Source organism: Triticum aestivum, chromosome 2B, assembly GCF_018294505.1.
Source record: "Triticum aestivum cultivar Chinese Spring chromosome 2B, IWGSC CS RefSeq v2.1, whole genome shotgun sequence".
In the NCBI taxonomy this organism is placed as follows: domain Eukaryota; kingdom Viridiplantae; phylum Streptophyta; class Magnoliopsida; order Poales; family Poaceae; genus Triticum; species Triticum aestivum.
This window is the reverse complement of record NC_057798.1, coordinates 749,801,572-749,813,914: the sequence shown is the minus strand read 5'-3', so window position 1 is coordinate 749,813,914 and position 12,343 is coordinate 749,801,572. Positions and strand designations below refer to the sequence as shown.

Below are 12,343 nucleotides of genomic sequence, written 5' to 3'. Positions count from 1 at the left end.
GCGGGGCTAGAAGGATGGTCGGGGCGGCTGCAAGACCGGCAGTGGGGCAGTGGTGCAACTTCTCTAGAGAAAAATACCGGACGTGGGCGGGGCTAGAGAGATGGCCATGGACAGCTGCAAGATTGGCAGTGGGGCGGTGGCGCAACTTCGTCGGAGAAAAAGACCGAACGCGGGCAGGGCTAGATCGATGGCCGGGGACGGCGACAAGACCGGTGGTGGGGCTGTGGTGCAACTTCGCAGGAGAAAAAACTCGACCATGGGTGGGGCTAGAGGGATGCCAGGGACGGCGGCAAGACCGGCCGTGGGGTGCGGTTTCAGGAAGGGCGGGGCGACGAGGCTGCGTGGAGCACAGCCGGCCACGGGTGGTGGCCGCAGGTGGTTCGGCCGGTGGCCCGTGGGGCAACATGGGGAAGAAGAAGGGTAGCCCACCGTTCGACTGATCAAATTTAAAGATCAGACAACGGACGTGTAACCATTCCCTAATTTCTTTCGTGCAATGGGATGTACAGACATGTCATCACACACACAGAGGCACATGCATACATGCATGGCAGTAAAAACCTACTAAGCGCACAGTAATTTTGTACTACTCAAGTAGCATCCGCATGTTACCCGGCCGCGTGCTTTTGTGCATAACTGACCCCAACCCCAGCTAATAGCTATCGACCGCCCATTCCATTTGTGTGCTTCCCCCGTCATGTGCACGCAGCAACCATGATGGATCTGCACCGCTCGCAGTAGCCAGCCAGAGCCATGCCCAGCCACCATGGACTCAACGGAGCCACGACGCACACAGCCCCGCCCCCGGCCGATCTAGAGGAACATGTAAGGTACTCCGTGACTAAAAATCCTGACCAAATAACCAACGGCAGCTGAACCCTGATGGATACATACGCCAGCAGTTGCAGGTGGTTGAATTAATGGAAAACAATGATCAACACGAGAAACAACATATGAGCTGATTCATGAACATAAATCGGACACTAGTAGATTCACACACACATACGGCACTCGATCTGTCCTCTCCTCGCAGCATAGTGCGTGCATACTCTCTGGCTACATCAGAGATTACAAAGTCTAGAACCGTACCATGCCACAACAAATGAGCATCAGGTTCCATAGACGCACCATGACCCGCTAATGTATGAGCAACACGATTACATTCTTGGACACGGGATACAACTTTGTACTCGATCAAACCAGTAAACAGCATATACTTGGCCTCCCTAAAGATAGTACCTTGCTGTGAGAGATCATATGCATTGCTTGCTACACAGGCCATCCTTTAAATTTGTAGCATCAGTTTCGAAGATGACCCGCCTCATTCCGGCATCTCGGGCACACTGAATTACCTGCAAACAAGCAATGGAGAGCGTGAGATAGATGAGTCAGTCGGCTCATGCCTGCACCCCAGACTCAACCTTCCTCAGTTCGACATAATCACATAATCTCATGCAGCTGGCTCAACTAAACGTGGCTGCGTGGTGCGTGCTACTTGCCCTACTCCTCACCTTCCAGGCAGAGAGCTGTGGTCCAGATGATGTCGCCCACCATGAACAGGATCCTGACGACGGCGAAGTAGACTCCTGCAGGGCGGAGGATGAGGATGGCGCCGTTGTACATGCAGTGGCCGGCGCCGCAGGCGACCGCGACCGTGAGGTAGGCGTAGGCCAGTACACGGTGTACACAGCGGGGGCGGCGTGGGAGCAGCAGCAACAGCGCCGCCGCGGTTGCCTGGGATCCAGCGCAGCACAGAGTTGTGATCCAGAGGGCGCTGAAGTAGGCGGCCTTGGTGTCCGTCAACTCATCGCACCGGTACCGCAGAACGGACGTGGCCTGCATGCAGACGACGAGCAAGACCGGCCGGCGCGTGATCAGGCAGTCGGTCGGAAACTCGATCGGAATGTACAGGGTTCAAGGGATAATTACCTGGCAGGGGAGTTGGTAGTGGCCCAAGGCGATGGCGCAGGCGTTGAGGAGCGCCCATCCGCAGGCCAGCCTGACAGAACCTGGGATCTTCTTGCCGTCCATGTCTGCCAGGACGAGATCAGCTACCTACAACGCAGCACACAGTCAGCTTAATTTCAACAGGAAAGAATCAAGAAGAAGAAGAAGAAGAAGAAGAAGTAGATGGCCGGCCGGGGATCGATGGGACGGAGGGGAAGGGGACTCACTCACCCTCACTGCTCCGATTGCTTGCTAGCTTGACGGGTTCGAGCTGGAGAGAGGAGAGCAATGGCGGGGCAGAACGGCCACGCTCGTGGAGCGGTTTAAGAGCAGCTGCGAGCCAGCGATGGAAAGCGACGACGCGGCCCCGGGTGTGCCGGCCCCAACACCCGCAACGTGTCGATCGATGGATGGCAGTGACCATGGGGCTGGGCACAAGGAAGGAAACTGCGGGCTGGGCAGCGTCTGTGGAGCCTGATCGATCGCTCCTTTGGCAACGCTAATTCCTTTCGCGCAATGGGATGTACAGACATGTGATGTGAGTGACGCTCAGCGCGCGCGCACACACACAGGCACATGCATACATGCATGCGTGAAGGCTACAGTAGCAGCTGGCTTGCTCATTTTAATTGCTTTGTGCACTACTGACCCCCAGCTAGTAATAGCTATCGACCGGCCATTCCATTTGTGTGCTTCCCCCGTCGCCCATGCCCACACCGAGCACTGTCGCTTCATCCAACATTTTCATCAGCTAGCTATTACTACACCTTACTCCAAGCCTAGAAGCCTAGCGGGTGGTAGTACATCATCTTGACTAGTTTACTTTTCATATATTTTATTTTGAAATTAGTTCTACGTTGGATGTCGTTAGTCCATATGCACAAGGCAGCACGACTTTAATTTGGAGTCACATCGCATATATATTAGGTTACTGGTCATAGATAGATTAGGTTTTGAAGATGGATCATGAGACACATTCATCACCTTATTTTGGTCTTGATGGCCTAGTGTTGAACTACTTGCATGGGAGTAATAGTGGTATAGTTTCTCGCAAAAATATAAGTTGATGGTATACTAGTTCCTAGTAACACTTATGATGATGATTTTTTTTACTATTTTCTGGATTTTACTCTTCACCCGGATCGGATGCATGTGAGGTCGGTATCACAAACTCTGTGTCCATATGGCACTAGCATGTTACCGAACCACCTTACGCATTTTGCAAGCCCAATAGCATATTCATATCAGCATGTGCATTGTAACTGCATCGTTCTATTATTGCCAAGAATGGAAGAGGGGACTACACGGTTTTTCTTGACCCTTGGCATCTAATACTTGAAAGACGTGTGAAAAGAAGAAGAAGAAGAAAATGTGATGGCGATGATGACCAATGACAATGACAATGACGCACGTCTCCACCATCTATATCATCAGCCCCTTGAAGAAAATAAACCAATGGAACGCAAATCAATCACGCTTGCCTAGGCTAAAGTGAGCAGACAAGCTACTACCTCCATCCTGATTATTAGTCCTCCTCGTAATAGTTGTTTTAACAAAGTGGGATGGTCACTATACATGTGGGGAACCAATCGATCAGAAATCCAAGTGCTCAATCCTTGAAAGAACATGTTGTTTGCTTCCAACAAAACATGAGGATCCTTGCAAATTACTTGTACCTCAAAGAGAGAGAAAATACACCTACGTGCAAATATCATCAATTTTTTTAACACATCATCAACATAAGTTATACACCCGTGCGTTGCAAGGAGATAGAATTTAGTGAAAATTGTATGCGCAAGCACATTGTGCTTCTCTACGAAGAAAACGTTAATTGTCCCATCCACAAAAATACACACACCCAATGTCTAGAAGATATTTACACCAACTGTGCAAATTAATCACGAAACGAGCTCTAGTGCCGGTGCTCATCGGCTCTTGTGTTATACTCCCTCGTTTTGGTATTATTAGGCCAGTGGTCCACTTAGACGTGTCTATATTTTTGCATGGGTCATCGACGTAGGTCATTAGGCTGGGGTCACTTAGCCCCATATTTCCATTGATCGAGGGGATTTAATTGATGTACTCAGAATGTCCACAAAATCCCGTTTCAGCATGGCAATTAATACGCGCTTATTTTTAGTCGGGGTCCACTTAGTGGTTCGTCTTTTCCGCACCGATCCTTAGGCCGATGGTCACTTAGCCACTCATATATAACCTAATGATGGTGTGTTTGTTCTCCAAGGGGATTAAGGGGACCCACTCCTGACCCTCTTCCTTCTACATATTTATCCTTTAGGCTACTCATAGTTGAGAGTATCATACACTAGTGTCTATGATACTAGTGTGTGATACTGCCTTAATAGTGCATAGTATCATAGAGTAGTATCATAGATTATCTTATGTATTGCCATGCAAGACATAAAGTAGCATATCATTTAATATGATATGGTATCTACCTATGTTATTACTCTAATCCTCTCTCTCTCTTCTTTAGTTCTTTGCCACATCAACGTGTTTGCTATTCCCAAATGCATGATACTAGCTAAGATACCACCCCTATGGCCAACCTTAGGTGACTTATCGATTTTAACTTGTACTTGTATTTATATTGATGGCTTCAGCTTTAAGGGAGCAAGGTGGGACTATGCAATATGTGAAGGAATCCACTTTAGCTACAAAAGCTAGAGTTAGCTCGGTTGGATCGCAGCCTAATAAGAGAAAAGTAAGTTCTTTTGTTTCAACAAATAGTTCAGCTGGATGTGGTGGTCATCGTGGCTGCTGGGTCTTTCCAAGCAACCAGGGTTTGAATCCTCTCGATCATGTATTTATTTTTCTCAACCAGGATTATCTAGCACTAGTGTAGCAACTCCAAATGTATGTCTATATCACATTGTGTAAAATGTCTATGTACATAATCTAAAAAGATTCCTTCTTATACACAACTAGTTTTGCAGCAAATTGTCTATAGGTTGTCTATATTCTCTTTTCTATATTTTAATATTATCTTATAAGTACCAATTCAACCACCATATCAACAAATATAATTCGAAGGGTTTATATTTGCAACAGTTGTAAGTTCAATACGTTTAGGAAACATTTATTTCCTTTCATCAGCAAACAATCGACATGTATCATGTAGTAGAACCATTGATGTAAGACAGGATAGGACATCCTTTTTAAGTAGTAAAGATTTCATCCGGCTGCTTAAAGTGATCCTTATGAAAATGTTGACAATGACAAAAAGAATTGACATTGTTCCTGTGAATGGCATATGAACTCTCCCTGTTGGTTCGGACTGAGACCCTGCAATCAGGGAAAAGCAACATGAGGGCTAGCAACAACTGCTCAAGTTACCGCCGCATTTAGGGCCTCAATCGGCCGTGGATATGACCGTATGTGCTTCTACTATGCGGGGACTGCTGCTGGCCACACGCCCACGGGTCGGTCGTGATTGGCTGCTGTAGTTTTTCTTTTTCTTTTTCTTTCTGAGAAACGGCCACTGTATTGTTTTTTTGAGGAAAAGAAATGTCCGCTGTAGTTACGCGGAGGTTGATGGCAACCACTCTACTTCTGCTTGCATCCCTTAGGGCATGTACAACGGAGGTTTGTCAGCCGTCTGTAAGGTATACCACGTAGGAAATTTATCTAGGTGGAGGAGAGAGAACCAGGAGAGAGAAGGAGGGCGTCGGTAATTAGGCAGACGGTCGATAGCCCCAAATAATCGCCACTATCGACAGCCTTCCTCCCGTTGTACGGGAGGGTGTCTGTAGTTTCCTGTTTTCCCTGCCAAGCCGTGATATCCCGTGCTGCACAAATCCAATCCCGTGAAAATCTCTTGCTTTCTCCGTCGTCATCTCCTCCGGCGAGAACTGCACGGCTGGGCCGCCGAACTGCTTGATGCATGCCTAGCAGCCGGCCGAGCAGCGGGGACAGCGTGGTGTGGTGGACGAAGAACTTGCTTTTTTTGCGGGGAAAAGGGGGGTTTTATTGCAATGTTATAGTGTTACAATCAAGAGGCCACAAATCCTCAATACAAGGTGGAGCCGACTGTAACCACACAGTTGTGGTTCGATTGTAGCGGCTGTAAGTGGCCAAACGATCTGTGATACAATTCTTACTACGATGAATTTTCTGTGGTAAAAACTCCCTACTACTCATCAATTCTTTAATCTCAAGAACCAACTGCCCATAAGCTCACTTCATCATGCCATTGTTAGACAGGATTGAAAGAGCTTCAGCGGAATCTGATTGAACGACCACCGAAAGCGAAGTATTTTGTATAGCCAACGCCATGCCCTGCATGAGGGCGTGTATCTCCGCTTCCAACGGATCATTGCAATGAAAGATATAACGGTACGCTGAAAAAATAATCTTGCCTTTATCATCGCGGAGTATCATGCCAGCAGCAGCTGACCCATCGGAGTCCAGGAAGGACCCATCGACGAAAAGGGTAACGTAGCCTGGCTGGGGCGCAGGCCATGGCATGGTCGGGAGTTTCACTTTGTGCATATGATTTGAGCAATCGGCAGAAATTGGCATCTTGCCCTTGATTATTTCCTCCGTGCTAAAACGGCCAGCTAGTTTGATGGACCAGTAATAGCTGTCGAGGAACTCCACCATGACATCCGTTGGTGGGATTTCCTTGCCATGTGATTGATCTGTACGCAGTTGCCAAATTCGCCAAACTAACATGGTCACCATGTCCCGGACCTCATCAGTACAGTTTACCAGCAACTGTAGTAACCATTCCTTGTCATTGTCAATTAGAAACTCATCAGAGGGGAGAGGCCATCTAGACCTCATATTCAACCAGATCAGACGCGCGTTAGTACAAGTAACTAGCGTATGAAAGGAGCCCTTCTCTTCAATGCCACATAAAGGACATGTGGAGCGCGTGGATATATGTCTGAACTTTTTACATTGCGCTGTTGGCAGGGGGCCTGCAACTACCTTCCAAGTTGTGATTTTCATCTTCTGGGGTACTGAAGATTTCCACACATCATTCCAAATTGATCTCACTCCACTTGGTGTTGAACATGAAGCTCCCCCTGCAAACGCTATGTTATGATTATATGTGGCAAGTCTGTAGGCACTCCTGACCGAGAAGTTGCCATTCTTCTCTGGGAACCAGGATACGAAATCACAATGCTGCCTTGGGGACGTCCTTATTTTCAGAATATAATCGATATCCATAGGCCAGAAGTTCTCTCTCAACCGATCCATCCGCCATGCACCGTTTTCATCCAAAAACTCTGACACACGGTTCAGCCGGGATGTGCGCTTAGGAGTAATAGGGCGGAACGAGGTTGCTCTTGGGATCCAAGGGTCTCGCCAAGTACATATGAGCGCCCCATCCCCAACTCGCCAAATAACCCCCTTCTTCAGAAAATCAAGTCCGTATACAATCCCTTTCCACACTGCAGAACCATTGTTAGAGAACACCGAGCCCAGTAAATTACCAGCCGGGAAATATTTCGCCTTTAGAAGCCTAGCACATAAACTGTCTGGCGTACCCGGAAGGCGCCATGCTTGTTTGCAAGTAGGGCTTGGTTAAAAGCCCGCATATCTCTGAAGCCCATGCCTCCCATAGATTTGGGTAAGCGCATTTTGTCCCAGCTCAGCCATGCCATTTTACGCTTCCCCGTTTCAACTCCCCACCAGTACTGTCGCATCATGCGGGTTAACTCACCGCAAATCGATGCCGGGAGCTTGAAAACACTCATGACATAAGCTGGAATAGCCTGAGCAACTGATTTAATTAAAATCTCCTTGTTACCTGATGACATATATTGCTCACTCCAGTCAATTAATCTCTTCCTTAATCTCTCCTGGATAGTTTCAAACTTGCCCTTATGCATTCTTCCCTCCGGCACAGGGAGACCTAGATACTTAGGCTCGAATACCTCCTGTGTAATCTCCAGCACACTCTTCACATTATTAGCAATTGTGGGCGTGCAGTGATCTGAAAAAAGGATGGAGCACTTTGATGGATTTATTAGTTGCCCAGTAGCCACCGCATAAGTGTTCAACGAACCTTTAACCAAATTTACCTGTTGTTTAGAAGCTTGAAAAAACAAGAGCGAATCATCCGCGAATAAAAGGTGGGATATTTTCGGAGCACCTCTACAAATTTTCACCCCTTTCAACCCATCCTCTGCCATAGATTTATTGATCAACCTTGATAGAGCATCCGCAACAAATAGGAATAGAAAGGGGGATAACGGATCACCTTGCCGGAGACCCCGGGATGGGGTAAAAGATTCCAGTAGCTTGCCATTGAACTTCACTGAATAATTAACAGAAGATACACACGCCATAACGCGAGAGACCCAGAACTGGGAGAAGCCCCATTTGAGAAGGGCCCTCTCAAGAAAGACCCAATCTACTCGGTCATATGCCTTCGAAAGGTCAAGCTTGTAAGCACACAGAGCCGATGGATTTTTCTTAACAGATTGTATATGATGGATACATTCGAAAGCAATAATCGAGTTATCCGTAATAAGCCTGCCAGGAATGAACGCACTTTGATTTTCCGAGATAAGCCCTGCTAAGAAAGGCCGCAACCTGTTCACCATGCATTTAGACACGATTTTATATACCACATTGCAAAGACTAATAGGATGGAAATCCTTTAGTTCACGAGGATGTGGAATTTTTGGTATTAATACCACCGCCGTATCATTTACACCATCTGGCATTATACCGGTGACAAAGAACTCTTGAACTGCCGTAATAATATCGGCCTTAAGAACAGCCCAGTTGCGCTGATAGAAACGCGTCGGGAATCCATCCACCCCTGGAGCCTTTAAAGGCCCTATCTGGAAGAGCGCATCGGAAATCTCTTTGTTAGAAAGAGGCAAATAGAGAGCATCATTCATTTCAGTTGTAACTCTCTGTTGGATACTTTCCAAGACGACAGATGGATCAAGAGTAGGGTCTTTGGTATATATTTCCTTGAAGTATGACTGTGCCATCCTCTCCATATCTTAAGGTACAGAGCACCAAGAGCCATCCATCTTTTTCAAGCATTGAATATGATTCCTCCTCGCCCTCCAGATTGCTCTACGGTGCAGGTATTTCGTGTTACCACCACTAGGGAAAAGCCTAGCAGCAGCACGGGTTTTAGGCCTATCAGAAGCGCGGGCAGGAGCGCTACTGATAAGGCCCTACAGCTAATGCTTAGCAATAGTGCGCCTGGTTTTGAAGATGGATCATGAGACACATTCATCACCTTATTTTGGTCTTGATGGCCTAGTGCTTAACTACTTGCATGGGAGTTATAGTGGTATTGTTTCTCGCAAAAATAAAAGTTGATGGTATATTAGTTCCTAGTAACACTTATGATGATGATTTTTTTTACTCCCTCCGTCCGGAAATACTTGTCCTAAAAATGAATAAAATGGATGTATCTAGAACTAAAATAAGTCTAAATACAACCATTTATAGTACAAGTGTTTCCGGACGGAGGGACTACTATTTTCTGGATTTTACTCTTCAGCAGGATTGGATGCATGTGAGGTCGGTATCACAAACTCTGTGTCCATATGGCACTAGCATGTTACCGAACCACCATACACATTTTGCAAGCCCAATAGCATATTCATGTCAGCATGTGCATTGTAACTGCATCGTTCTATCTTTGCCAAGAATGGAAGAGGGGACTACACGGTTTTCCTTGACCCTTGGCATCTAATACTTGAAAGACGTGTGAAAAGAAGAAGGAGAAGAAGAAGAAAATGTGATGATGACCAATGACAATGACGCACGTCTCCACCATCTATATCATCAGCCCCTCGAAGAAAATAAACCAATGGAACGTGAATCAATCACGCTTGCCTAGGCTAAAGTGATCAAGCGAGCTACTACCTCCATCCTGATTTATTAGTCCTCCTCGTAATAGTTGTTTTAACAAAGTGGGATGGTCACTATACATGTGGGGAACCAATCGATCATAAGTCCAAGTGCTCAATACTTGAAAGAACATGTTGTTTGCTTCCAACAAAACATGATGATCCTTGCAAATTACTTGTACCTCAAAGAGAGAGAAAATACACCTACGTGCAAATATCGTAAAAAAAAATTTAACACATCATCAACATAAGTTTAATCAGTAAATTGAAGTTCTAGATGTTCTATAGAATGGACTATCACATACACCCGTGCGCTGCAAGGAGATAGAATTTTGACATGTACTCAAATGTAGTGAAAATTGTATGTGCAAGCACAATTGTGCTTCACTAGAAGAAAGCGTCAATTGTCCCATCCACCAAAATACGCGTACGTCAATGTCAGTGATTGTCCCGTGCCCACCAAAATACACACACAATGTCTAGAAGATATTTACATCAACTATGCAAATCAATCACAAAACGAGCTCTAGTGCCGGTGGTCATCGCCTCTTATGTTATACTCCCTCCTTTTGGTATTATTAGGCCAGGGGTCCACTTAGACATGTCTATATTTTTGTGTGGGTCATCGACGTAGGTCATTAGGCTGGGCCACTTAGCCCCATATTTCCATTGATCGAGGGGATTTAATTGATGTATTCGGAATGTCCACAAAATACCGTTTCAACATGGCAATTAATACATGCATTTTTTTTAGTCAGGGTCCATTTTTCGTCATTTCCGCATAGATCCTTAGGCCGATGCTCACTTAGGGCATCTCCAGCCGCGCCCCCAACAGGCCCTCCCCAGGCGATTTTGCCGCGCCGGCAACAAAAAAAGGCCCCAGTCGCGCCCCCAGAAGCCCGTTTTTCGCCGGCTCGGGCCAAAACTGGTGCCGGCGGACCCAGGCCGAACCCGGCGCCCTGGGGGGCGCTTGGGGAGCCGGCGCAAGCGAAAAAGGCGCGTGGGCCCGCCCTGGAAGCGACCCGAGGGTTTTTTCCCGCCATTTCTTGACGCTTTTCCCTCGCATCTCTCCCGCTCGCTCGCCTTCCTCCCGCCATTCTATCCCTTTCTCCCGCTCGCTCGTCTTCCTCCCGCCAAACTATTGGGGAACGTAGTAATTTCAAAAAATTTCCTACGCACACGCAAGATCATGGTTATGGCATAGCAACGAGAGGGGAGAGTGTTGTCTACGTACCCTCGTAGACCAAAAACGGAAGCGTTATCACAACGCGGTTGATGTAGTCGTACGTCTTCACGATCCGACCGATCCAAGTACCGAACGTACGGCACCTCCGAGTTCAGCACACGTTCAGCTCGATGACGATCCCCGGGCTCCGATCCAGCAAAGCTTCGGGGATGAGTTCCGTCAGCACGACGGCGTGGTGACGATGATGGTGCTCTACCGGCGCAGGGCTTCGCCTAAACTCCGCGATGATATGATCGAGGTGGAATATGGTGGAGGGGGGCACCGCACACGGCTAAGGAACGATCCGTAGATCAACTTGTGTGTCTATGGGGTGCCCCCCTACCCCCGTATATAAAGGAGCAAGGGGGGAGGCCGGCCGGCCCCTTGGGCGCGCCAAGGGAGGAGGAATCCTCCTCCTAGTAGGAGTAGGACTCCTCCTTTCCTACTCCTACTAGGAGGGGGAAGGAAGGGGGAGAAGGGGAAGGAAAGGGGGGGCGCCGCCCCCCTCCTAGTCCAATTCGGACCAGAGGGGGGAGGGGGCGCGCGGCCCATGCTGGCCGCCCCTCTCTCCTTTCCCCTAAGGCCATAAGGCCCAATACTCTCCCGGGCGGTTCCGGTAACCCCCCCGGCACTCCGGTTTTCTCCGAAATCACCCGGAACACTTCCGGTGTCCGAATATAGTCGTCCAATATATCAATCTTTATGTCTCGACCATTTCGAGACTCCTCTCATGTCCGTGATCACATCCGGGACTCCGAACAAACTTCGGTACATCAAAACTTATAAACTCATAAAAAAACTGTCGTCGTAACGTTAAGCGTGCGGACCCTACGGGTTCGAGAACTATGTAGACATGACCTAGAACCATTCTCGGTCAATAACCAATAGCGGGACCTGGATGCCCATATTGGTTCCTACATATTCTACGAAGATCTTTATCGGTCAAACCGCATAACAACATACGTTGTTCCCTTTGTCATCGGTATGTTACTTGCCCGAGATTTGATCGTCGGTATCCAATACCTAGTTCAATCTCGTTACCGGCAAGTCTCTTTACTCGTTCTGTAACACATCATCTTATAACTAACTCATTAGTTACAATGCTTGCAAGGCTTAGGTGATGAGTATTACCGAGAGGGCCCAGAGATACCTCTCCGACAATCGGAGTGACAAAACCTAATCTTGAATTATGCCAACCCAACATGTACCTTCGGAAACACCTGTAGAGCACCTTTATAATCACCCAGTTACGTTGTGACGTTTGGTAGCACACAAAGTGTTCTTCCGGTAAACGGGAGTTGTGCAATCTCATAGTTGCAGG

At 47.5% G+C, this 12,343-nt stretch overlaps 1 protein-coding gene across 3 annotated transcripts; it reads right to left on the bottom strand.

Moving 5' to 3' along the window:
* Window positions 1-936: 936 nt before the first annotated feature.
* On the bottom strand, window positions 937-2,458 carry LOC123042441 (uncharacterized). Of its 3 annotated transcripts, none has more exons than XM_044464889.1 (4): window positions 2,179-2,458; window positions 1,930-2,033; window positions 1,512-1,836; window positions 937-1,352 (listed from the first exon to the last, which is right to left on the bottom strand). In XM_044464889.1, exons 1-4 carry the CDS (start codon window positions 2,369-2,371, stop codon window positions 1,300-1,302), a joined length of 675 nt encoding a protein of 224 aa, XP_044320824.1. In that variant the 5' UTR covers window positions 2,372-2,458; the 3' UTR covers window positions 937-1,299. The 3 variants fall into 3 exon arrangements, with proteins under 3 accessions (XP_044320824.1, XP_044320825.1, XP_044320826.1); XM_044464890.1 differs by having other exon boundaries at window positions 1,930-2,055; window positions 2,179-2,334; XM_044464891.1 differs by having other exon boundaries at window positions 1,930-2,055; window positions 2,175-2,240.
* Between the last annotated feature and the right edge of the window lie 9,885 nt (window positions 2,459-12,343).

Coding starts and splice junctions, on each gene's coding strand:
- LOC123042441 (XM_044464889.1), bottom strand. CDS start 2,371: ATGGTCACTGCCATCCATCGATCGACACGTTGCGGGTGTTGGGGCCGG. Junction 1,837..1,929: donor ACTACCAACTCCCCTGCCAG/GTAATTATCCCT, acceptor GTCTGCATGCAG/GCCACGTCCGTTCTGCGGTA. Junction 1,353..1,511: donor CACAGCTCTCTGCCTGGAAG/GTGAGGAGTAGG, acceptor GCTTGTTTGCAG/GTAATTCAGTGTGCCCGAGA.